At 41.8% G+C, this 23,841-nt stretch overlaps 1 protein-coding gene and 1 long non-coding RNA gene across 4 annotated transcripts in view; one reads left to right on the top strand and one right to left on the bottom strand.

Moving 5' to 3' along the window:
- The first annotated feature begins 302 nt into the window (after window positions 1-302).
- Window positions 303-23,841, top strand: part of LOC133485053 (uncharacterized) — a 31,551-nt gene continuing 8,012 nt past the window's right edge. The window contains exons 1-4 of the long non-coding RNA XR_009790582.1: window positions 303-416; window positions 1,870-1,981; window positions 18,754-18,851; window positions 19,248-19,344. This is a non-coding gene — a long non-coding RNA (uncharacterized LOC133485053). The remainder of the gene's footprint in view (window positions 417-1,869; window positions 1,982-18,753; window positions 18,852-19,247; window positions 19,345-23,841) is intronic.
- pitx2 (paired-like homeodomain 2) lies at window positions 11,784-22,669 on the bottom strand. Of its 3 annotated transcripts, none has more exons than XM_061788385.1 (4): window positions 22,355-22,669; window positions 19,234-19,300; window positions 16,119-16,318; window positions 11,784-13,074 (listed from the first exon to the last, which is right to left on the bottom strand). In XM_061788385.1, the coding sequence occupies exons 2-4, from the start codon at window positions 19,277-19,279 to the stop codon at window positions 12,526-12,528; spliced, it is 795 nt and encodes a 264-aa protein (XP_061644369.1). In that variant the 5' UTR covers window positions 19,280-19,300; window positions 22,355-22,669; the 3' UTR covers window positions 11,784-12,525. The 3 variants fall into 3 exon arrangements, with proteins under 3 accessions (XP_061644369.1, XP_061644367.1, XP_061644368.1); XM_061788383.1 differs by lacking the exon at window positions 22,355-22,669 and adding an exon at window positions 21,331-21,632; XM_061788384.1 differs by lacking the exons at window positions 19,234-19,300; window positions 22,355-22,669 and adding an exon at window positions 16,508-16,827.

Below are 23,841 nucleotides of genomic sequence, written 5' to 3' on the forward strand. Positions count from 1 at the left end.
ACATACTGAGGGCAGAAATTACTTTTGCAAGAGGCCACTGTCACATAAATAAAGACAAAAAAAAAAAATCATTGCACTTTGTTGTATGAAGTGGTTGCACACACACACACGCATACTTGCCATTCGGCATTTGTAAATTCACATATTTGCAGATTTCTTTTCATTATTCGCTGAAAACTCAGCTATTTGCTGTTTTTGCCCAAAGCAATTCAATTATTACACTCGACGTTTTTTTTTTCGTCTGCGTTTGAGATGTTCTGTTTTGTCGCCAGTCCTTGAATGCACCTCGTACACAGTCAAAAGTGACATTGAAATGATCTTTCTGCTTCTCTCCAGATGCAGCCCTTGAGTCTACTTTGCTGTTACAGTTTGTCTGTGTTCACTAACATTTAATATTGTGTGGAAATGCCAAAAAGGTGAGTTGAATGACCAAATATTGTTGGTGGAAAATCCGAGTCCGCATATTTGTTGGCCCATGTGTGTTGTCACATCAGTTTGTGGTAGCATGTTATTTAGCATAGTATGCTAGGTGATACGATTGATGAGCCTCGTGTGAAGGTGGTTTGTTTGTGTTTAACAAAAAAAAAATATCTGCGCAGTAGTTTCCCTTTTATTAACTTGCGTAGTGCACACACTGAGACGACCAAAAAAAAAAAAAAAAAAAGGTAGCTAGATTCGCTTCAGACTTTTATGCCGTCAAAACAACGTTCTCATATCTTCGCTAACGTTGTGAACGACTGTAAAAAATGCTGAATTACCAAATGATGACAGCTGCTTTTGAGCCCATTTTGACAAAGTAAGGAGTAGAAAGTCTAGTAGAATATCAGTTTTCAAATGTAAGTACAGGTAAAAATTCATTAGAAATATTCATACGAGTCAAGTACAGAGACTGGCTGAAAACTCTCCTTAAGTAAACCACTGAAGGTTTCGGTTACCAAAAATACAGTAGAACCTCTTGGGGGAAAAAAATTATCACACGTCTTTGTGGGAGAATGAAATTGTTTTAATGTACAGTACATTAGTGGAAAGAAATGTAATAGTTCTAACAAAGTTTAGGAGCATTTCCATACAAGACCAAGCACCGATTTAATTATATTTGGCACCATCTACCGGTTAATGTGCAAATACACAATAGCGTGCTGGGTTTAGCCTTCCAATACAATAACTATGATTTTCCGTGAAAACAATGGCGTGAAGTCCCAGTTTTTATCACAATATAGGTGCACAGTCATTTTGAATATCTTTCGGTTTGCTTTACTTCCTGCTGAATTGTCGTATAATTGATAAATTGATGCCCAAAACCACAAATTATACAGCATACAACAAATAAGATTATGTTAAAGAGACATATAATGCAGTTTTTTTTCACAATTCAAAAAATAAAATAAAAAATCAGTCTGTGTGTGTACATACATACATAACATAACATAAACAGTCGGTACACGATGCTTGCGTGTCATCATGTAAGATAACTCATAGGTGGCGTGACATCTACAATATGTGACCAGCATTCAAATGGCACTTCAACCTGAACATGCGCGGCCGTGTGCGTGTGACGCCCCCCAGCAGAGATTACCAAACTGCCCCCCCCCGCACGGCGCAGTAATGAAGGGTCGCCAATAATGACATGAAGGCCTTACGCTGGCTTGCATATGAAAGACAAACACAAAGACCTACATTGGAGTGTCTACTGTATATGTAACATGTACATTTTTGCACATATGACACATAATGTGTAATAGTTTGGTCTTTGGCGTACCTGCCTGCCCATCAAGTGTGAAATGAAGCAACCAAGTAATAATGTGTGGTGCAACAACAGTAAATAACAAAGGTTTTTTTTAATTTTTTTTATTCATTTTACTTCAACAGGGTTTTACATGGCGGATGGTGTCTTATTTACGAGGAAAATTCAGCTTGAATCTCATCGATCCAAAACACCAATACCACGCCAAGTTTCTCCGACGACGATTTGGACGCTCAGGTGAAGATTTCCCATTTTTACGTTATCTAGAGTTCTGTAATAATTCTTTACGGTGGCCGAGACAGATCACAACAACTGCTAACGCCACAACAATCGCAAACGTCACAACACAGCACGACATCAACCCACAATGGAAATGCAAACGCCACAATTTAACGACATTAAGGTACAACGGAAGTCCAACTCCCTCCGACTGTATAATTTGTCCGAGTTGCCGGGGACAACTATTGCCGACGGACCCGGCGACTGAGGCGCAAAGTTTTAATGAACGAAGTTGGAAAAAAGTCATGAAAGTAAGTTATCGTTTTGTCATTTAATCGTGCTAACTTCAGCATTAACTTGTGCCCTGGGTGATATTACTGTAAAGCTGCGTGAGACGGTTGGGGACAATTTTATTAGTCGTTATTTGACGTCAGATTTAAGACTTAAATTATGCTTCCCTTTGTCACCGGGATATGTTGTGTCCATTTTGTGGCGTGAACCTTATCCTTCAAACTTTGGTGTCCTACTGTGGTTCATGTAAGAAATGCTTGTTTTTATTAAGGACTCTTCATGATGAGAGTGCGTTTTGTTTTAGGTTGTGTTCTTCTCAAAGATCATCATGGATATTTTGCTATGTTTTTTACTGATTTTGATTTTTTGATTTTTAAGAATTCCTAAAAAGTACTTATGTGTTTATTTTGATTCCTCTCTAAATCTAGAGTTTGGACTCTATGAGCTTCCATTTTTGAAGAAAACTGCTGACTTTTTCATGTGAAACACCAGCAGTGTTTTGTGATCTAAAAACTTCACCTTTTAATCAATCCAAGTGTGTTTATACAATGTAAAATCATTTTTATTATTTTGATACCTAGCATTGTTTTTCATCTTTCCGTTACGACTTAGTATTGATAGAAATCAATGCATTGAATTGTTTAGTCCTTGATGCGGAGCTAATCCAGACGTATTTCACAGAAGGACGTAGCTATGAAATTATAATGGACTTGCTGAAAACCAAGCACAACACTTCATTATGCCTTAGCACGCAGGTATCAAACTCAAGGCCCAGGGGCCAGATCCAGCCCGCCACATCATTCAATGTGGCCCGTGAAAGCAAATCACGTGCGTCGACTTTGCTAAAATACCTAAATTGCTAATCCCCCTTTTAAAATAAAATGAATAACAGTAAAACAGTTTTGATTAGCTTCTTATTTTAAAACTAGTTACCCATCAATTTGCTGTGTGTTTGTAATTATATGAGGCGATAATACATTTATATGGTTTTAGTCACAACGGACCTCTGAGGGAAATCATAACTACGAGCCGTGATAAAAAAAAAAAAAAAAAAGTATAGGAGGAGGAGTTTTGGGGAACAGGCCAGCTCTTAGGATACAGAGCAATGTAGAAGACGCTTAAAAAAAAAAAAGTACTCTACAGTGATCAGAAGAGATGATGTCAGTTAAAGAAAAGCCTAGATCCGGCAGAAACACAAAACCACTCCAGTTGCAGTTTTGTCTGAAGAGCATATTGTTGTCAGGGACCAAATGATACCTGGCATGTAAAAACCCCAATTCCAATAAAGTTGCGTTAGTGTCGCCTCCACAAGTGAAAATACAATGCATGCTTTCACTGTCTTCGTGGGCGCTGGCTTTTTTTTTTTTTTTTTTTTTAATCCATAGCGCCCCTCCTGGTCGTCCTTGGTAACAGACAGGCCGTCCTTTGGTAACCTCAAAACAGGTTGTGGCTGAAAAAAGAGAGGGTGTAAGGTGTCTTTAATTGTGGATCCTTGGGGTATCTTGGTGAAAAGATGCCACAAAAAATGTTACTAAGACACCTGGGAACTGTTTTAAACAGTGCAGGGTGGGGGGGGCATAGACTGTAAGTTTCTATAATGGCGCTTCCCCCCGCCACGTCTCTGCATGCGGATGTTTGGTAATCCTGCCGAGCTCAGCCGCAGAGAGGGGCGCTCGGCCGGATCAATACGGCTCGTTGGTGGCTTTCCTATATCAACCGTGCTGAAATCTCGCCATCTGGGACATATAGGTGGAGCGTATACATCTCTGAGAAGTTACTCTCTCGCTCTCTGCGCGCCTTCTGCTCTCACTCTGTTGACAGAAGCACGATCAACACCAGAAAAAAACAATTTAAAAAAACAGACAAAAAAATCTATCAGTCTTTCTTTATGTTTTTAGTTAGTGGCTTCCTGTATGTGGAATGGTCACCTGCTACTGTATAGTATACAAGCTATTCATATACTGCATTGTAATCGTTTGACTAACTATCATAGTTAGTCAAACGATTACAAGGCAAAATGCAAGAAACAGGGTGTCAGGGTAATACTTTGAAATGTCTGACAGTGTCAATCGAAACTTAAATAAATTCTGCAACGTGCGTGGGTGCACCACCTAATATTTGGGCTGGTGAGTCACGACGGGCGTTTCTTGACCTGCTGCACAAACTCGTAATTAGCATTTGGACAACATATAACGTGCGGTTTCGGTCGCCATGGCGACAGCAACAACAGCAAGGGTGAAGCAGGCGAAGTGTGACATGATAATTTAAGGACCCTCGTGTCTTTTTTTTTTCTTACGTGGATTTGCAGCCTGGGAAACTCGCGAGGTAAACGTCAATTTAGACGTCAGCGTCGGATGACGGGACGCCATCTTTGTGTGCGGTGAAAATGTCTGAACATGAAAAGTGTTAGCGGCTTTAGACATGAGAAGACACGCAGGGATTTAAGGTAGCTGCCGAGCCTGCGGGCACGCGCTCATGGAATTGCTATTATAGTTCATGTTTATATATAGTCTGCTTTTCAGTATGTACATATAGTGGTAGTGGATATGGTCCCGTTTCATGTGGTCTCATCCAGCTGCATAGGTCAACAATGGTTAGCCTTAATGCTAACTAATGCCGCTTGAGTGACATTTCAATCCAGAGGAATTTGAGCATACGGGAAAGCGAGATTCCGTTTTTGTTGGACTGACTCAGTGCCGAATGCGTTTTTTTTCTTTTCCCCAGATAAGCTCTTAGCATAGAGACACTTTCAAGTTTTAAAGCCTTGACAAACAAATGGTGCTCCGACACGGCCAAATATACATCAGGTTATCCTCCATATGGAATGTGTGCATCTCACCTGGATGCAAAGCTTGCAGGGCACCGTGAGAAGCAGTGCCAAATGCAACCAAATTGGTTAGTAAGGAAAACATCTCCTTACTTCAAGTGTTCTTCACAGCACAGGAAGAGTGTTTAGCTAGCCCTAAAGGGCCCTAAAGGGCGTGACAAGTATCACACAACAGAATGTATCAATGTTAGCTGATTTAATAGAGTTTACCAGCTCTAGTTCGAACGTATTGTACTGTCCCCGCAAATGGTCAAGGATAGAAACAGATGGCGGTGTACTTCAAATCGCTTTATTAAACAAATGGTAAGAAAACAAACACGTAATACCCACTTTTATACACAATTTAGCCAGTTACGTGAGTGCTGAAAACATGTAAAAAGACTGAGAACAATTTAGTTCTGAATTGTTGAGAGTTACACTCTTTTTCACCTTCTCAGTTGTCCATTTTGTCCCCCGTTGAGGCTAAAAACTAGCCCCAATGCTGGGGCGTCTCTTTCTGGAGTGAGTTGGCCGTCCCTCGCTATACAAGTACTAAGCGCCGTCATTTCGTCTGTGGCAATCTGTCGCAATTGCAAGTATTTATTAATAAAACCTTGGCCCATTTTGACCACTACGTCATGCAGTTAACCATCAAACTATGCCTCCTACTCAGAAAAGTACATCTTTCAAGCCGATGGAAAATTGGACGGGTCGGCGGCAAGTTGGCCGGCTTCTACCAGCTTGTAGCTCGTAACCGCGAGTGGGCTTATGCACCGGCCCACTACTCCGCAGCCTCTCTCCATGTGCCGCGCATACATCCACACAACAAAGACACTTAAGGGAAAGTTAACTGTTTATTACGTTCGCGAGCTGACAAGCTAATGAGGTGAGGAACTAGCGAGCTCACAAGCTAGCAAGCTAACAGCGGGGCCGTTTAATACGTCAGCGCCACGCTTGGTGTTGTGGTGAGTGGGTCCCCACATTAATGAGACACAAAGTGAATTGTTTATTATAGGTCAGAGTGAAAAACTTTTGTGGCAGTTGGGTAAAATTCATATTTGCATATTTGTTTTGTAATCCACGTCAATTACAGCGAGTTGTAAACCATAAATTGGCTACAAATTTGGTTTTACTGAGCACTTCCGAACATTCCAGATTTTGAGACATCCTCATTTTTACATTCGATGAGTCCAGATTTTTACACTCGCCCCTTGTGATGCGTGTCTCACCTCGATGCACGTCTTTCAAGGGACCGTGAGAATCAGTCCCGAATGCATCCAAATCGATTTGCAAAGAGGATTTATACACTGGTGTGCAACATGGCCACAAGCGGGCAGTACAATACATACATGCGAAGTGACGGTCACAACCACTCACTAAGCAGCAGTAATCTCAGTCATTTTTCACAGACGATAATGAACATAAGTGTGAGCACTGTTCTATTGTCTGTCTACATGTGTTGCTGCACCGTTTGGATTCAAATACCCATTGCTTTAAGGGCTTACCTCGCTGACCGAGATAGTCGCGGCGACTCCGAAACCCACAAACCGGGACAGTCCTCTAATGAGGAAAATGCTTTTACGCCCATAAAATCCAAAATATTAGGGCGATCGTTCTAATATTTTCAGAGGTCGAAGTAGCTATAAGTAGATATGTCTATATACATTTTGGTGACGATTGACTGCAGTTTTAATTCATTAAAACATTCAGCTCATTAAGCATTTAGAGGCGTCGCCAATGAAATCGAGCCTTCGATTTCACCGCGATACGGGTGGAGACGACACAGAGACGTCTGCGCAACCGGTGGCGACTCGAGTCGCTATCAGGTCGCCAACTAGTCTCCAGGTCAGTGAAAAAGGAGTCATGACGACCGCAACAACTATCCTAGTTTCATTACCCTGACTATGGTGTTTTGCATTGTGCTTGCATTAAGCTTGAAGACTTTGTCACAAAATTATGCGGTGTTTGGTTAAACACACAATGTAAAAAAAAAAAAAACAACTTTGTTGCATATTTAGTTTTCCAGTGAACTGCTGCTTGTGAAGTGAAAAACAAAATCAGCGTTGCAATCGCTCATTTCTTGGAAAACTCATGAGTTGAGGCACCACGCATTTCAGTCTTATCTTTCACCCAAAAATCTTACTTTTTAGTGGAATTTGTTTTCGATTAAATTTTCACCACAGAAATCTTCTTTATGGAATTTTTAGAATCTTTTTCATCAGAAATTGTAGTTTTCCCCTGAATTTTCAGTCTGTTTGTGTCTACCTCCCGACCCCCAGAAATGTTACTTTTTCAAGCAATCTTAAGTACATTTTTGTCTATTGCCTCAATCAGACTACAAGACAAATTTGCACTATGTCAGACTACTGCCATAAAATCTTGCCGTATCTCGGGCAGACAGTGGCAACACTACACGACACCGCATACCGTCTTTTACGATCACTGGGCTTTATCTCGTCAAATCAAACACTGTCGGCGAGGCGGAACCAGAAAACGTGTCACTGGTCATTGTGTCGGGGGGGGGGGAGAACATAATGAGGAAAAACGTGTGGTGGTCATCACCGGTGCTCTGGAGAGGACGTTCATTCAACAATTGCTGGAAGTATGTTCACGTACTTTTCATGCTCGCAAGCAGGAAACAAAATGTTATGTAGCCTAGCAAGCTAGTGCTAGCACTAACGGTTGTACATAAACATGCCGGCGTTCTGTCAAATCTAAAGCGTCGGTAAACATCGGTTCGTGCGTGTGAATAGATGTTGACAACGGCAAGCACGGGAGACGATTCGCCGGTCACAATACACAATGCTATTGGTCGACGTCAAGGTGCGCTGTCGGAGAGTTGTCGTGAATATGTCACACTACACGGAAGATATCCCAAAAAATCGAACATGCTAGACTTTTCATTTCGGCGTCGTGGGGCCAAATCGTTGGTCGTGGATCATGTCACGCTACAAGAAATGTTGTCGATCCCGACAAAAAATGTTGGGCCCGATCTGGGAAAACGGCTGCGATAGCTAATCGGGGCTAAAATCCTGTAGTCTGATCCAGGCATAATTTCCTCTCCGAAATGTTACTTTGTCATTGAATTTTCTGTCCATTTTCCCACTCATTTGTTGCCTTGTGTGCCGCACGTGCTTGCCTTGCGTATGACGTCACTGTTAGGCTTTTTTTTTTTTTGGTCAGGGTGAGAATTTGCCAGGTCACACCGCACAACCTTTAGCCCAGGCCACTGGGTCGCCATTGGTCCCTCCCCACTACTCCGATCCTTCATCCACCTCCCCCTGACCCACGGCAGTCCCCTATGTCGCCCGACTTCATAAAAAAGAAGTAGTGTTGTTTGTGTTGTTTATGTGGTGACAATCAACATTTGCAGATTTTAAATAGCTCAAGTGCACCTTATTGCAAACCTACTAAACTTACTTACTGCCAATGTGGAATTAACTTTATTACCGCCCGGAAAACCGCCCCAGAAATTGTACTTCTCCATTGAAGTTTTAGTCTGTCCCCCCCCCCCCCCCCCGAAAATTATACTTTTTCATTTGCTTTTCAGTATGTTTAAGTTTATTTTCCAGAGAAAATGTACTTTTTCATGTTTTTTTGTAGTGCAGCACATTTAAATCCATTCCCCCACGCCCCCGAAATTTTACTTTTTCACGGACTTCTTTTAGTATACTATAGTCTATTTTCACCACAGAAATTGTCCTTTTTTTAAAATTACATTTATTATAATTTTTACGTATATTTTAGTCCATTTATCCCCATAAAATGTATTTTTGTCAGTTTTTTGTGTATATTAAATTGTATTTTCACCCCAGAGATTGTACTTTGTCTTTGAACTTTTTAATTTATGTTATAGTGTATTTTATTTTATTTTTGGTCAATTTTATTCTAATCCCCCCAGAAATTGTACTTTTTCATTGATTTTGTTTAAAGTTACAGTCTATTTACTTTTTCATTGACTTAATAGTAGGATTTGGTCTATTTTCATCTGAGAAATTAAAACCATTTATTTATTTATGTATTTATTTATTCATTGTATATTTAAGTTTATTTCCCCCCCGGAAATTGTAATTTGTTTAATTATATAAAGTATCATTTTTACATATGTTTGAGTCTATTGTCCCCCAGAAAATTTGCATTTTTCACATTAGTTTTTTTATGTATATTAAATTGTATTTTCACCCCAGAAATTCTGCTTTCTCTGTCATCTTTTTATAAAATTAGGCTATTTTTACTCCCAAAATTATAGTGTAGTGGTTTTTCTTTGCCCATTTCGCCCCCATGAATTGTACTTTTTAAACTTGCATTTTAAGTAAATTTTTGTCTACTTTTCCCTCCAGAAGTCGTGCTTTTTTTCCCCGATGGAATTTTGGATATATGATTTATTCTATTTTTGCCCCCAAAATTAGATTCTTCCATTGAATCTCCAATGTATTTGAGTCTTTTTTTTTCCTGCCAGAAATTGAACTCGCTCATTTTATTATATTTTAAATGCTAACCTCCATATTGATGTGCTCTCTCCAAGCATGTGATAATTATTGACATTTCATGTGCACAATTCTGTCTGCTTCTGTTTTTTTTTTGTGTAATATTTACCATAGTGGAACAAAATGTGGTGGAATCAACTTTTAAAAACATATTCCAATAAGAGATCTGTGTGGAGATCATAAATCTCCCAAATAAATGAGGTATTTTTTTTCCGGGGGGGGGGGGGGGGGGGGGGGGGGGGGTTGTAGAATTACAGATTCCAGCTTTCAACGTGATTGGAATCCAAGCAGGTGCCTTCACATGTGACTGTAAGAAGTATAATGAGGGGGAATTAAAGGTCCATAACTGAACATGTCCAAGTTGCACCTTCTTCCTTCCTCCTCCTCCTCCTCCTCCTCCTCGTCTTCATCCTCCTCCTCCTCGTCTTCAGTGCACATGTTGATTGTGCAGATGTGTATTGCGGCAGTAGACGAGGCTTATCCTCCCCCCAAGTGATTAATTCCCCCCACTAACGCAATACACAACATAAAGCAGCTTTCGGCGCATTGTTGGACTGCACCTTATTATTTTTAGACGTGCCTTTTAATTAAACAGCATCTGGCCTAACTGTGATTTACCCCCACGCCCCCCCCAACTCCCACTCTGTCCTCAATGTAGTAATCCCCCTCTTGAGAAGTGACCCCCGAGGCTTCATCCAACATGACACCAGCTCTTCAAGCAACTTTCCCCCCCCCTTTCATTTTCATGCAGAATCAGTGTGCCTATTTTAAATAAATACCACAAGATGCGTTGTAGTTTAAAAATAGAGTAAACACACTGAACAAACTCCCCGAAATGTCAGTGGCTCATCATCCGCGTGGTGCTTCCTCACCGGGGCGTGCAGCAGAATCCAGCCGGGTGGATGCGTCTCTTACCCGGCTTGCTTCCTGGCGAAACATCCGTGTTTGGGCACTCTGGTGACTCATTCAATTTTGAGTTACGGATGCGAATGTGCACTTTGGCCAACCCCACACCTTTGAATGATGTGTATAATTTAATGTGAATACAATGCAGAATATGCAGGATTACTTTTTCTCCTTTTCATGTAGAATGTGTGCTTATTTTCATCAAAATGAAATATTAGAAGGTGCATTGAAGTCGTCAAGCAACGAACAAGAACAACTAAAGAAATAAAGAACAAAATCCAATCCATAACTAAACTCATTCTCCTCGCGGTGCTACCTCGCCCTTACCTACATGTAGCCGGTCCAAGCGTCTCCTTTCCGGCTTGCTCAGGCGGGTACACCCCGGCGAAACTTCCATGTTTTGACACGTTTGTGAATTTTTCTTTTTTTAAGTTATGCAACCATGCATCCTTGTAATGTGCACTTTTACCCCAAGTTTGTATATTTTTATGTTATTAAAATGCAGAACATGCAACATCACTCACGATTCTCAACGTTTCCTCATGTTATGCAGAATACGTGTGCTTATTTTAATTAAAAGGTAATATTACAAGAAAAATAGAGTGAGAGAGACAAAAAAAAAAAAAAAAAAAAAGGTCAGTAGCTCGTCCTCCGCTGGTCCTCCCTCACCGTGACATGCAGACACATGTAGCCGAATGAAGGTGTCTCCTCTCCGGTTTGCTCAGACGGATACTCCCGCTGAAACCTCCATGTTTTGAAATGTTTGCTAAATATCCGCATGCGTGAAAAAGTGCACTTTTAAAATAACTACATTTTCCCCCTTATTACGTACTAGTTTTTTCAATGAAACTAAATATTAGACCTTATTTTTAAAAAAATATCATCAATGCGTTTCTCTGTCACCGGGCGTGCCGCTGTCTGTAGCCGAGCGAAGGCCTCTCCTCCCCGGCCTAATCTGTCGGATACTCCCGGTCGAAACCTCCACGTTTGGATATTTTAGTGAATCATCCATTTTTTTTGTGTGCTATGCAGCAATGCATGCCTGCAAATGTGACCTCAAATAGCTTTTCATGAGTGTGTATACGGTATACATTTTGCGTGATTACCCACTCGAGACCCCCCCCACCCACCCCCCCGTCCCCTCTTCCCCTCGACAGTTGTGGTCCCGGCCTCCTGTTTGTTGATTCCGTGGGCAGACAGACGTATTCAGCATCTTAATCTGCCTCCCGCGTGATGTGTATTGGCGCAGTAGGGGTGGGAGGTGGGTGGGGGGCAGTGCCACGCTATGCACCGCAAACAGAGCAAAAGATGATTCAATAACAAGCGAGGGTGGCTTTGAACAATATATTTACTTCCATTAAATAAAACACATTTTTTTTTAGGGGGGGTGGGGAAAAATCCGTACCAAATAGTTACAGGAACATTTTAATGAGTTTTCTTCTTCCTCTAGGATTCCGCTAGTCTAAAATCGATATTCACACAGACATTAATAATAATAATAGTCATAATTTTATATTATGTTAGAAACACACCACTGCGGTGCGTTTTAATATTTACATTCCCTTTTTTTTTTTTTTTTTTTTTTTAAACTCGTGTTTGCATGATTCCTTAATATTTATTCCCCACCACGCATGCGTTAATAAATTGAACCCCATAGCTTTGGAGAAGTTTGGATATATATATATATATATATATATATATATATATATATATATATATATATATATACATACACGCACTCACTCAACTTTTTTTAGACAACAAATAGGGGAATAAAACGTAAGGAAAAAGAATTCAGTGGTTCAGATTTTAGTGCCCTTTTTGGAAGAAAAAAAAAAGAATAGAATAATAGTAATAGTAGTCTGTTGTTCCTCTGGATGCAAAATGACCACCATGGTTTTTCTTCTTTTTTTTTTTTTTGCATTTCTGTACATCCCCTTCCCAAAGTGGTGCTGTGTGTGTGTGTGTGTGTTTTTTTTTTTTTTTTTTTTTTTTAGTGTAATCTGCGGCGGGTGGGCGTGGGCGTCGGGGCGGGGCGGGGCGGGCGCCCGTCTCACACCGGCCTGTCCGTCTCACACCGGCCTGTCCACGGCGTACTGGCAAGCGCTGAGGTTCGCGGCGGGGCTCTGCACGCCGGCGTAGCCGAAGCTGGAGTGCTGCTTGGCTTTGAGTCTCAGGCTGGCCAGGCTGGAGTTGCAAGTGTCCCGGTACACGTAGGGCGGCGTGGGCGGCGCGTAGGGGCAAGCCTGCGCCGCCACGGCCGAGTTGAGCGACGGCCCGCTGAGGTTGTTCAGGTTGTTGAGGCCGTTGAGGCTGGAGCCGGCCACGGCCGACGGCACCATGCCGGACGTCATGGACGAGATGGAGTTGGGCGGCGAGAACATGGCCTGCGACGACAGCGGGTTGACGTTCATGGAGTTGAAGAAGGGGAAGCTCTTGGTGGACAGCGAGGCCGACGTCAGGCCCTTGGCGGCCCAGTTGTTGTACGTGTAGCCCGGGTACATGTCGTCGTAGGGCTGCATGAGTCCGTTGAACTGCGGGCCGAAGCCGTTCTTGCACAGCTCGGCCTGCTGGTTGCGCTCGCGTTTCCTCCACTTGGCGCGACGGTTCTTGAACCACACCTGACGGTGGGAGAGGAAAACCCACGCCGCGTTATTATTCTTGCACATCAAACGGCTTCGAACGTTCGCGCACTAAACTAACAGCTCGGCACCTTTGTCCCGTCTTACAAGGTTACTTCCAAAGAAAAACAAAACAAAAAAACCCAGCACTGGTTCATTTAAGAAGTCAACAGTGGCCCAAACTTTGTTGACTATTGGAATAACTTCAAGATCCTCCTGTTTTGTATTTTTTTTTTTTGGGCAACACACTTGCACGTACAGGAGGTTATTGGTTTTATTATTGTCTCAAGATCTGGATCATACATTTTTGGAAATGTTGGAGTCGTTAACACCACATTGACTGCATTTCTGATGAGTTGAATTGGACTTCTCTTGATTTAAAAAAAAACCATGTAATAATAATAAGGACATTTCGAAGTGAACTCCTTATTTTCACAATTGGAGTGCAACGATGACCAATCACATCATTTTACTACGAACAGGCAAGTGCGCAATTATTTCATTTAAAAAAATAAAAAATCTATATTATTGCTATGATTGTGGCCCTCATATTTAGCACGTATACACACACAAGAAAAGTTACTTCACACGTTTAATGTCGTCATGGTTTTAAGATATTAATAGCTATTGATCAGTTCGGACTGCTTGGAGTACGTGCACATCCAATTTTGTAAGTTACAACTAATATACTTCATTATTCGTATTTAATTACAGTAGCCTCGTAAAAAAAAAAAAACACACACACACACACACACACACACAAATAACTTGACTTGGTTGTGTTTTTTTATTATGTTGTGCTAATAATATTTTTCAAAAACACGCCATTTTGAAATGTAAAAAAAAAAAAAATGCAAATTTGAACAATGTGTCGAATCACATTTCTAAGTGGCATGATTCATATTTAAAAGCGTGTGCATGTCCCAACTTCCAAAATGTTTCAATTTAAGGACATTTAACAGGAAAAACTGCTTAGCCTCAAAATAACTTGACAAATGTTAGTTATGACAATCAGAGTCTGCAAATATGCAAAAGAAAAACACATTTATGCGCGGCATAATGGCATGATTCAGATTTATTTACACACTTGTGAACTAATTCTCAATGCGTTTCTTTTTCTTTTTCTTTTTTTGTAATTGACCAAAACACTCAACTACTTATTGATTTAAATGTGCCATTATTAATCATGTCCCCAAACACGTTCGCAGCATGATTAATATATTCAAATTTGCAAACGTCCCAAGTTCAGCAACTGAATAATTCGCCAGTTATGAATTTTAAACAGCATAACAAAAAATGATGCCCCCATGCAAAACTCATTCATAGGTTATATATGATTTAAACCTACTTTTTTGAGCATGCTCCTCTTAAAACGCTTGCTTTTAATAATAATCATAATAATAAAAACAATGTACTGCATTTTGTATTTAATTTCCATGTTCCAATCTTTACTGCAATCTTTAATTGAATAATGTCCACCTATCCCATCTTTATTGTGTTATGTTTTGCACATTTTAACGCAAACAAAAGCTTATATTTGGAGTGATTCATGTAGTTTTATTATAATTTTTTGTTCTTTTTAATATAAGGGTACCAAATAGAACCATCTCAAGCATGTGCATGTGCTATTCCTCTCCTGTCTGCCGTCTTATCGGAATACGATCCACACGCACACACTCTTCCGTGACTCGTGTGTATTCCACACTGACTGCCCCCCCCCCCGCCCCCCAACCAGCCCCCACACACACACACACTCCACGGCCCCCACCAAATCTCGCGACAGTGTCCCAAAATGAGCAGCTTTGCACCTCTTTCACGCCACACGCGTGGTATCTGTCACTCCTGTCACACGCTCACCTCTAATTGGACCTAATAAAAAGAACTATTTGGGGGTTATACCCCCCCTCATCCTACCCCCCCCCCCCCAAAAAAAAAAAAAAAAAAAAAACTATTTATCTTCCCGCGTAGGGGGTGTGTAATTACATGAAATATCATTTTAAGCTGTGATTGACTGGGGCTCGGGGCAGCGCCGGTGTGTTTAAACAAGTGTGAGTGCATATTTGTTTTTCAGATCATCTGTGCGGAGGACACGTTTTTATTACACTAACGCCGATGATTAACAAAACCAACGTTTGCGCTCCAATTTACACACGGGAGGACTCATTGTTTTGCAGGGCAATATCTGCACGTATATATATATATATATATATATATATAGAAGGTCAATAGTAGAGATCATAGAAAAGAATATCGCATTTGGCATCATTTTGGAAATGTCGTTGTACGCTTCATCGCGCGCTTTGATCTGAAAGAGCAAATTTGGGTGGGGGGGGGGGGGGGGGATTATGTCCACATTTTACTCTTAATATATACTGAAAAATGGATTCTTTTTATACGTGCAACTACGTTTGTAATACACCCATAACAAAAAGTCTAACTGTGCTATTTTCATATTAATAATAACCATTTGTTTAACAACGCAGCCATAAAAACATGACATTTTGCATTATTTTCATATTCTACTTCATAAAGAACACTTTTTTTTTTTTTTAATTCTGCACATGTAATTGTCATTTTTAAATGATTATTCTACTTAAGAATACTGTCTCTTTTTTTTGCATATGTAATTGTCATTTAATAAAAGACTATTCTACTTAATGAAGAATACTGTCTTTTAAAAAAAAAAATATTATTCTACTTAATGAAGAATCCTCTGTGATTTTTTTTGCACATATTGTCATTTAAAAAAAAAAAAAGACTATTCTACTTAATGAAGAATACTGTCTTTTTGAAATGCTTATTCTACTTAATGAAGTCTGTGATTTGTTTTGATTTATTTTTTTTGCACATGTAATTGTCGATTAAAACAAACAAAAAATGCTTATTCTACTTAATGAAGTCTGTGATTTGTTTTGATTTATTTTTTTTTGCACATGTAATTGTCGATTAAAACAAACAAAAAATGCTTATTCTACTTAATGGAGAATCCTCCGTGATTTGTTTGCACATGCAATTGCCATTTGGTTTGCAAAGGCTGCACTGACCCGAACCCTGGCCTCGGTGAGGTTGGTCCACACGGCGATCTCCTCGCGGGTGCTCATGTCCGGGTAGCGGTTGCGCTGGAAGGTGGCCTCCAGCTCCTGCAGCTGCTGGCTGGTGAAGTGAGTCCGCTGACGCCGCTGTCTCTTCTTCTTAGACGGGTCGTCCGACGAGTCGTCGTTCTTGCTCTGGCTCTTCTCTTTCTCTGTACAAACAAACAAACCAACAAAAAAAAACACACGCGCACACAAAAATGTTTGAATTTGCATAATAGCCAACGACGAATCCTCCCTCATTTGCATACGTCAAACTCGCTCGTTACTAACTCCTTTTTCTTGTGTTCTTCCCCCCCCACCCCCCCCCTCTCGTATGCCTGATTTGATCTGCCTCTTACCGCCGGTTTCCGGACTGGAAGTGTCCGACACCGCGTGCGCGTCCATTCGGTGCTTGCCGGAGTCCGCGGCGGCTCGCACCAGCGGCTGCAAACCGGACGCCATGGCGGAAGCGAGTTTAGTCCCGGTAAACGTGTGGTGCGGGTGGCGGTCGAGATTTAAAGGCTCCCTCATAGAGTTCATCGGTCGCTCCCCGAAAACCGACCAAATAATAATAATAATAATAATAAAAAAAATAATAATAATAAAAAAGCAGTCTTATAAGTCCGAGTGGCTGTCGAGATAGTCTCCCCCTTTTTTTTTTTGTTTTGTTTTGTTTTGAAGCCCCCCCCCCCTCAACCCCCCGGAAAAAGTGCTCGGATCCCGGGTTGCTTTTCAGAGCGGGCCACCGTGCGGCGCTGCCATCCTAACGTCGGCGGCGGCGGGCGGCGGCTGACTAGCGGAGTGACAAGAACAGGTAGGTGATATTGGAGCCGGGGCCGCGCGCGCACAAGCCAGGCGCGCGCACGCAAACCCTCCCTCTCTCTCGATGCCTCTCTCCTCCTTGTTCTGCCCCCCTCCTGACGTCACAGCCTGTAGCCCCGCCCACTCGCTGCTTTGACAGGCGCGCGCGCGTGTGCGAGGGAAGAAAATGGGGCCCAAGACCAAAACAAACCCCCAAAATAATAATAATAATAATAATGAAACAAATCAAATATATTTAAAAAGAAATAACAAGTTAGCAGAGTGACTCTCTCAGGAGCCGGACTCGCTTGAAAAAAGAGCCAAAATCCAATTTGCCCCCGTCTAAAAGTGCATCCGCGCCACAATACACGAGCAAGAACCGCTTTGGAAGAATTCCGAGAGGTCCAAAGCGAGTTCGGCGGAAGCAGAACCCGCCTCACGCTCGTCCGGGGGGGAGGCTGACTCGGCCGTGGCACCGCAGACGTGATTCTCCCCTCTCAGAACACGCGGAAATAAAAGGAGGTGGTTGCAGTCGTTGCTGGAGAGGCACACCCGGGTTCGGGGTGCGAATCGGGCAGGAAATGGAGCCGAACCCAGCCTCGGGACCGCCGATTGACCTTACTCGGTGTAGGGAACATTTTAGACCAGGTTTTACTCATGTGGCTTCGCAACTTTCGGTGTTTAGCAATAGTTAATCGAAAATAGTCGTTTCGCCTATGAATTTCTGCAGTGTGGAGCAAACTCGTGTGTAAACTACAGACGGTGTCAAACTCAAGGCGTGGGGCCCAAATCCGGTCCGTAACAGCAAATCACGTGCAAATCATGTTTCTTCCTTAAATCTGTAGCAAAGTTGCAAATTGTCCACTTTTTTTTTTTTTTTTTTTTAACTGAACCTCTTCTTAAACTGAATGAAACATTAGTTGATCATTTTCTTGACTTCTGATTTCAAAATGATCCCGAATTTACTGTATGTAAGAATATAATGAGGCGATTGTTTCACATGCGGTCACGACGGAACCCATACTGTAGCTAGTGACAAAATAATTCGGCAAACCCCAAGCCCGAAATATGAATTTGAATTCATATAATTGGTTTTTTTTTGTGTGTGTGATTGTGTGTGCATGTTTTAGTCCATGTAAATTATATTTTCATTGACCATTGAGTCCATCTCCGTTCCAATTACGTGCAGCCTCGTCCCGACGACCGCATCCAATTAGGATGCACGTTAAAACGACGCTACCATAAATCGTCCAAATAGTACTATTCGTCTTTTTCTGTCTTATTTTCACGTCTGAAGTGGATCATGTCTTCATCCGTGCAGGACGCCCCCTCATCCTCCGTCACACAAGGGCCATTAATTAACAATTCAGTCAATATAGCGGAAAGTATGGGGGGGGGGCTTTTTAGGTGAGATTACGGACACATCACATTCCTCCATTAGCGTATTCGTGCTCACGAATGGCTTTCATGAGACCTTTTTTTTTTTTTTTTCTTCTCCCCAGAGTGGCGAGCGCATCGAGAGCCGCATACATTACACGCGCTGTTTTGGATGCGCGCACACTGCTTGTCACGTTCTATTAGTCCCAATCAATCGTCCTTAACAATATGCTCGTCTCGGGTCAAAATGCAGAAAAGTTACACGTTCGTTCACAAGAAAGAGTCGAAATTATTATTTGGAATGTCGAGCATTGTGTGATTTCCCACCCACCTGTATTGTTCGTAGAAAATTGTTTTGTCTCCTTTTACGATTCAAAGCGAGTGATTGTGGTATTGAAATAGACGATCTTTATTGCATTTTCTAAAGTCTCTTAATGTGGTCGCCCGCCCGAGCTGCTGCAGTTCCAGAATCATCCACCACGTGTCGCTACAGGACAACGAACAGCCAATGTGTGAGAAGGGCAGGTAAGTTTTTTTTTTTTTTTTTTTTTTTTTTTCCTTCCCCTTCGTGTAAAATCACCCGTGAAATTCCACGGCATCACTGCACAATATTTTACACCCTATGCTTTTCTAAAAATAATAATAATAATAATAATATTTTTTTAAAATTGTATGGCAATGTGAGAAAATGTTGAAAAACTGACTTGCTGGAAAATTAGATTTTTATTTTATTTTTATTTTTTAAATGTTTAATTTTAATTATATTTGTTGGCTTTTGGAGTGAACATGGTATTTAAAACACAGGTCTAAGATAACGGCGCATCCCAGGAAATGACACAAAGCCTTTAAAGAATAGAAAAAAGACCCAATTACACTGTGTTGCTTGACGTGTGCATTCGTAATTTACCAATTTGTACGCAGGTGGTGGCCAGTTTGCGGCAGTGGGACTCCATGATGGCGAAGGAAAACCTCTCCTGTGCAGGGGAAACATGCCGAAGAAAATCGAACATTAATGCAGGTAAACAACGTACCAAAAATATGACGAATATAGGCAACATAAATTGGAAAAAAAAAAGGATTTTATTTAGTTTTTTTTTTTAGTAATAATTTTAATGCAGATGTTGAACATTTAGTTGAATGACATGCCATTTTGTCATTTTTCATTTTCAGGAATTCATATAAAAAGCATAATGCTGGCAAAAATAAATAAATAAATTAAAGAAAATCCACATTTTCGTTGGCGTGACGTTTTTCACCTTTTTTTTTTTTTTTGGTTGATTTGTGATTTCGTCCCGTGTACAGTATGTTGCGCGTGCACGTGACGCCCCCCCCCCCCCCCCCCCCCCCCCCCCCCGCTTCAAATGTGGCGGATGCAAAATCTCGATTGAGATGTCCCTCATTGTTGGCGTGTGAGCGCGTTACAAAATTCGACGCAGATGGGCTTTTATTCGAAATGTTTGCTTATGATAATGCACATTTGCATGTCAGCGGCCGCCGCCATTTTCTCCTCGTCCTGCTGTTTTTTTGTTAGTCGCCTCCGAGATGCGAATCAAAACGGAACATAACTTTTTACAGGAGCGAGGTTACAGTGTGACTTCTTATTTTCACCATTTGTGTGTTTTTTAAATTTTTTTATAATTATTATTATTATTTTTTTGGTGTGATTAAGGTGCCAAACTCCACTCGGAAATAACATCGCCCACAGTAATGAATATGAATATGAATATATGTTAGAATAACCGAACAAACGACCACGTTAATGCGTAAACAAATATGAATAATTGCGCTATTCCATATCATAGCGGCAATAATATTCACTGAGTGAGATTGAACACGTAATAATTTGCATAATGATGATAAATATTAATTCACCTGTCGTTTATATTTGGACGTGTGGTGATTAATGGGGGGTTAGGGTTAGACGTGCTGACAGAAATGCGACCCTTGAACGCACCATGGATGTTTTTTTTTTTTTTTTTAAAAACATTCTTTGTTGAATAATTTGGGTTATTCAATATGTTTTGTTCTAAATGATAGCATATTTTGCTCGTGTACATCGGTTGCACACGATTCGCCTGGAAAATAATGAAACAATCTGCGTCGGTTGAACTCATTTTTAATCACGTGCAACCGATGTACACGTTCGCATGAAGGAAATTCAATGAAAAAAAAATCATAATTCCTCACGTTGATGTTGAAATATTTAATTGCTATTTCTTATTGTTTTTTTTTTTTTTTTAAAAAAAAAGCTTTTTAATTTAAATTTTTAGGCATTTTCCATCATGGTAAATATTAATATGAGCATCATCTTCGACCAACTTTGCCCTAGTTTCAGGTAATGTATATTTCATTTGTTAAATGAATAATGTAAAAAAAAAAAACCAAAACCACACATTTCCTTTTCGATGAACTCGCTTTCTATTTAATTTTGTTTGAGTATTTTCCATCATTACTACCATCAATTAATCCAAACTTTCAGCTTTCACTGAAACCATATTCACTTGGATTTAATTCACTTTTAAAACATGGATTTGTGCGCAACACGCAAACAGTTACGCGTCTCGTGACGTCATTGATGTGGTTTTGATTCTACCGCACAACACAGAAACATGTCATCTAACTGTTTTTATTCATATTTGAATGCATTTTGCATTCCATTCTAACGACACATCGCGATTATTATCATCATTTAAGGCAAACTTTGCCCTCTCCTTAAATCATTATTAATGCTTTTTTTTTTTTTTTAAAACCTACGCGTGGAATTGCCACATTTTAAAAACCCTGTTCACTTTCTTTTGACTGTTCTAATAAAAACATTTTCCACCACGAACACACAAATGATCATTATTTTCCGTTTTGAAGGCAAACTGAGCCCCCTCGTGACGTCATTACGTGCTCGTTTTTTTTTTTAATCGCACGTGCAATTGACACCATAAAAAAAAAAACCCATATGCACTTTCATGTAAATAACAGCAAAATCCTCCAAATCAACATATTGCCTTACCACGCGTGGACGTCTCTCGTTATGTGCGTGATGAGATAAATTCCACCGTGCAAAACACACACACGTGCGCAACGTGAACGTCCCGGTTGCCTTGCCTCCCACGATTTCGCTCTCTCTCTCTTTTTTCAATCCCCCAAATAAAGCAAATAAAAGTGTCAACTTCATCCAAAAACAAAAAAGAAAAGAAAACCAAAAAGAACAACAAGTGCCACGAGCAAGTCCACGCGCGCTCTTTCCGCTGCTCTTCTTCTGCTCTTCTGCACGCCTCAACTTTTTTTCCGCTCTGAAAGACGCTCCGGCTTCCACCCCCGCCGCCCCCCCCCCCACCCCCCATTCTCTCTTTGCGTGCGCGCGCGCCTGGAAAAGGGGTGTGTTTGTGCACGCGCACGCTGCTGTGACAGGGGCGGCACAACGAGAGCCTCGATAACGACGAAATCAGCGATCTGCAATTAAATTAAACACCCCCCCCCCCCCCCACAGCCCCCCACCCCCAAACACTCATATTTACATGTGGAATCAGTTATCACTACATACGCACTTCTCCTATATTCGTATGTCAAGTGATCCGTGCAGCAGACAGGACGTCCACCCCCTACCTTGTCCAAAACACGCCCCCCCCCCCCCCCCCCCCCCTCCAACCCCGCCTTGTATAATCCCCTTTTAACATTTTTAGTCATACTCCCTATTAATGCGGTAATTAACACCCACAACCTGTGCATGCGTGCACAAATGCACGCATGGTATTTGTATGTTGTTTTGAAAGCAAACAAATTCTTCCATAAGGGTCGCCGCCTTCTGTTGTAATAAATGCGGGACAATTGGCGCAGAAATGCACTAAATATCTTCCAAACAAACAAAACAAAACCAACAAAAAAGACCATGCAACTTGGAATTAGACGAAATCCAAAATACTCAAACTAAAATAGGCATATAGGAAGAATAAATAGGCTTTGAAATTTCAGTCGCTCTAACTATAGTCCGGATCCGACATGCATGTTTTGCTTTTTCATGAGCGCGCACACACCGAGAGCCGGTGCTGTTCCCCTTGCCGGTGAAGACGGCGCACGTCGGAGGCTATCTGTCGAGAGTCTGGCGGTTCTCACGCAAACAAAGGTGCAAAGCTTTGCCCCCGAGTCGAGAGGAGGCCCGACAGCGGCGGCGGTTGGCAAATCTTTGGCCTCGGGGGCTGCGGCAGGAGAAAGGAGAGGAGGGAAAAAAAACAAAAAACCCTCGCTTTTCATTTCAAGCGCCTTATCGATCGTCCGTCCGTCATCCGCAGCGACGGCGAAGGACACTTGAAAGCGCCGCCGACGTGAGAAAGGGGCCGGGGTGACCCGCTCCTCGCCGCCGACCTCTCCCGACTCTTAACGAAAGCCCGGGCGGGCCCTTTGGAGGCGTCGACTTTTAAGAGCAGGCTTTGGTGTGTCTCGGCTGTCGGTGGCGCTACGGGACCGAGCAGCGGGAAGATGACGCGGCAGACTTGATTTCTATTGTGCGAGGTTTTGGTCGGCACGAACGACGGATGAGAGGAGCGGTCTTGTTGAGTACGACGCCTAAATTGCAACCCTTGCGTGAGCTTTTCTCCCGGCTGAGGATTATTTCTAGGTGTTCTGTTCATTTCTACTGTGCAAACCGGTGGTGGTTATGAGCACATTTCCCTGCTCTAATACAGTAACAGGCCCCTTTTTTGACTGAATGAGTTATAGCGGTTCAGTTTATTTCTATTGGGCAAGCTGAGCAAGGTCATCAAAGGGGCGAGCGCTGTGGTTACGTTAATCATATGATAGTTCATTTGAGGAGGCCTTTTTTGCTTTGTTTTGTTTTGCGTTATTTCTAGTCCTTCAGTTTATTTCTATTGTGCAAGGTGTTGGTTATCGTGAAAACCGGCGAGAGGCGCTATTGCGTTAATGGCGACATCTACATGGTACACAGGTGCGCGTGTTGTGGGTTTCTTCTCTTTACTGTCTTGTCGTTTGGTTTATTTCTATTGTGTTTGCGTGAATAAGCGGCAAGAGGAGCAATAAGATGAATTCCGTGACACGCGCGACCCGGCATACCGTGGACTTTTCCGACAGAATTATATGAATGAAGTTATTCCGTGCATTTCTATTGTGCAAGGTGGCGGTCTCGTGGTCTCGTGCGAGTTGGCGACAAAGACTCCATATTGTCTTCGGCTATGACTCACTCACCTTGCTGCAGGTTTGTGAGGTTTGCGTGTCCGCATAGTGTCGTGCCGCTTGTTCTGCTTTCAATGCAATAATCGATTGTTTGACGCCACCGCGCCGGGAATCGTCGCCGTCCTCCTGCACAATTCATTTAGTTTTTGGGTCTGGCCTCGAACCACATGTGACGAACCCAAGTGGTTGCGTGTGACCCAAATCAGCTGATGCGTCGTGTAGTTTCGAGCAGGGGGAGGCAAAGTATGGTGCGTGGGCCACAAATGGCCCACTCGGTTCTTTAATCTGGCTCGCCGAGCGTTTACATGATAGTCCGGTAATATTTGTATATTTA

The sequence above is a fragment of the Phyllopteryx taeniolatus genome, chromosome 10 (genome assembly GCF_024500385.1).
Source record: "Phyllopteryx taeniolatus isolate TA_2022b chromosome 10, UOR_Ptae_1.2, whole genome shotgun sequence".
NCBI classification, from domain to species: domain Eukaryota; kingdom Metazoa; phylum Chordata; class Actinopteri; order Syngnathiformes; family Syngnathidae; genus Phyllopteryx; species Phyllopteryx taeniolatus.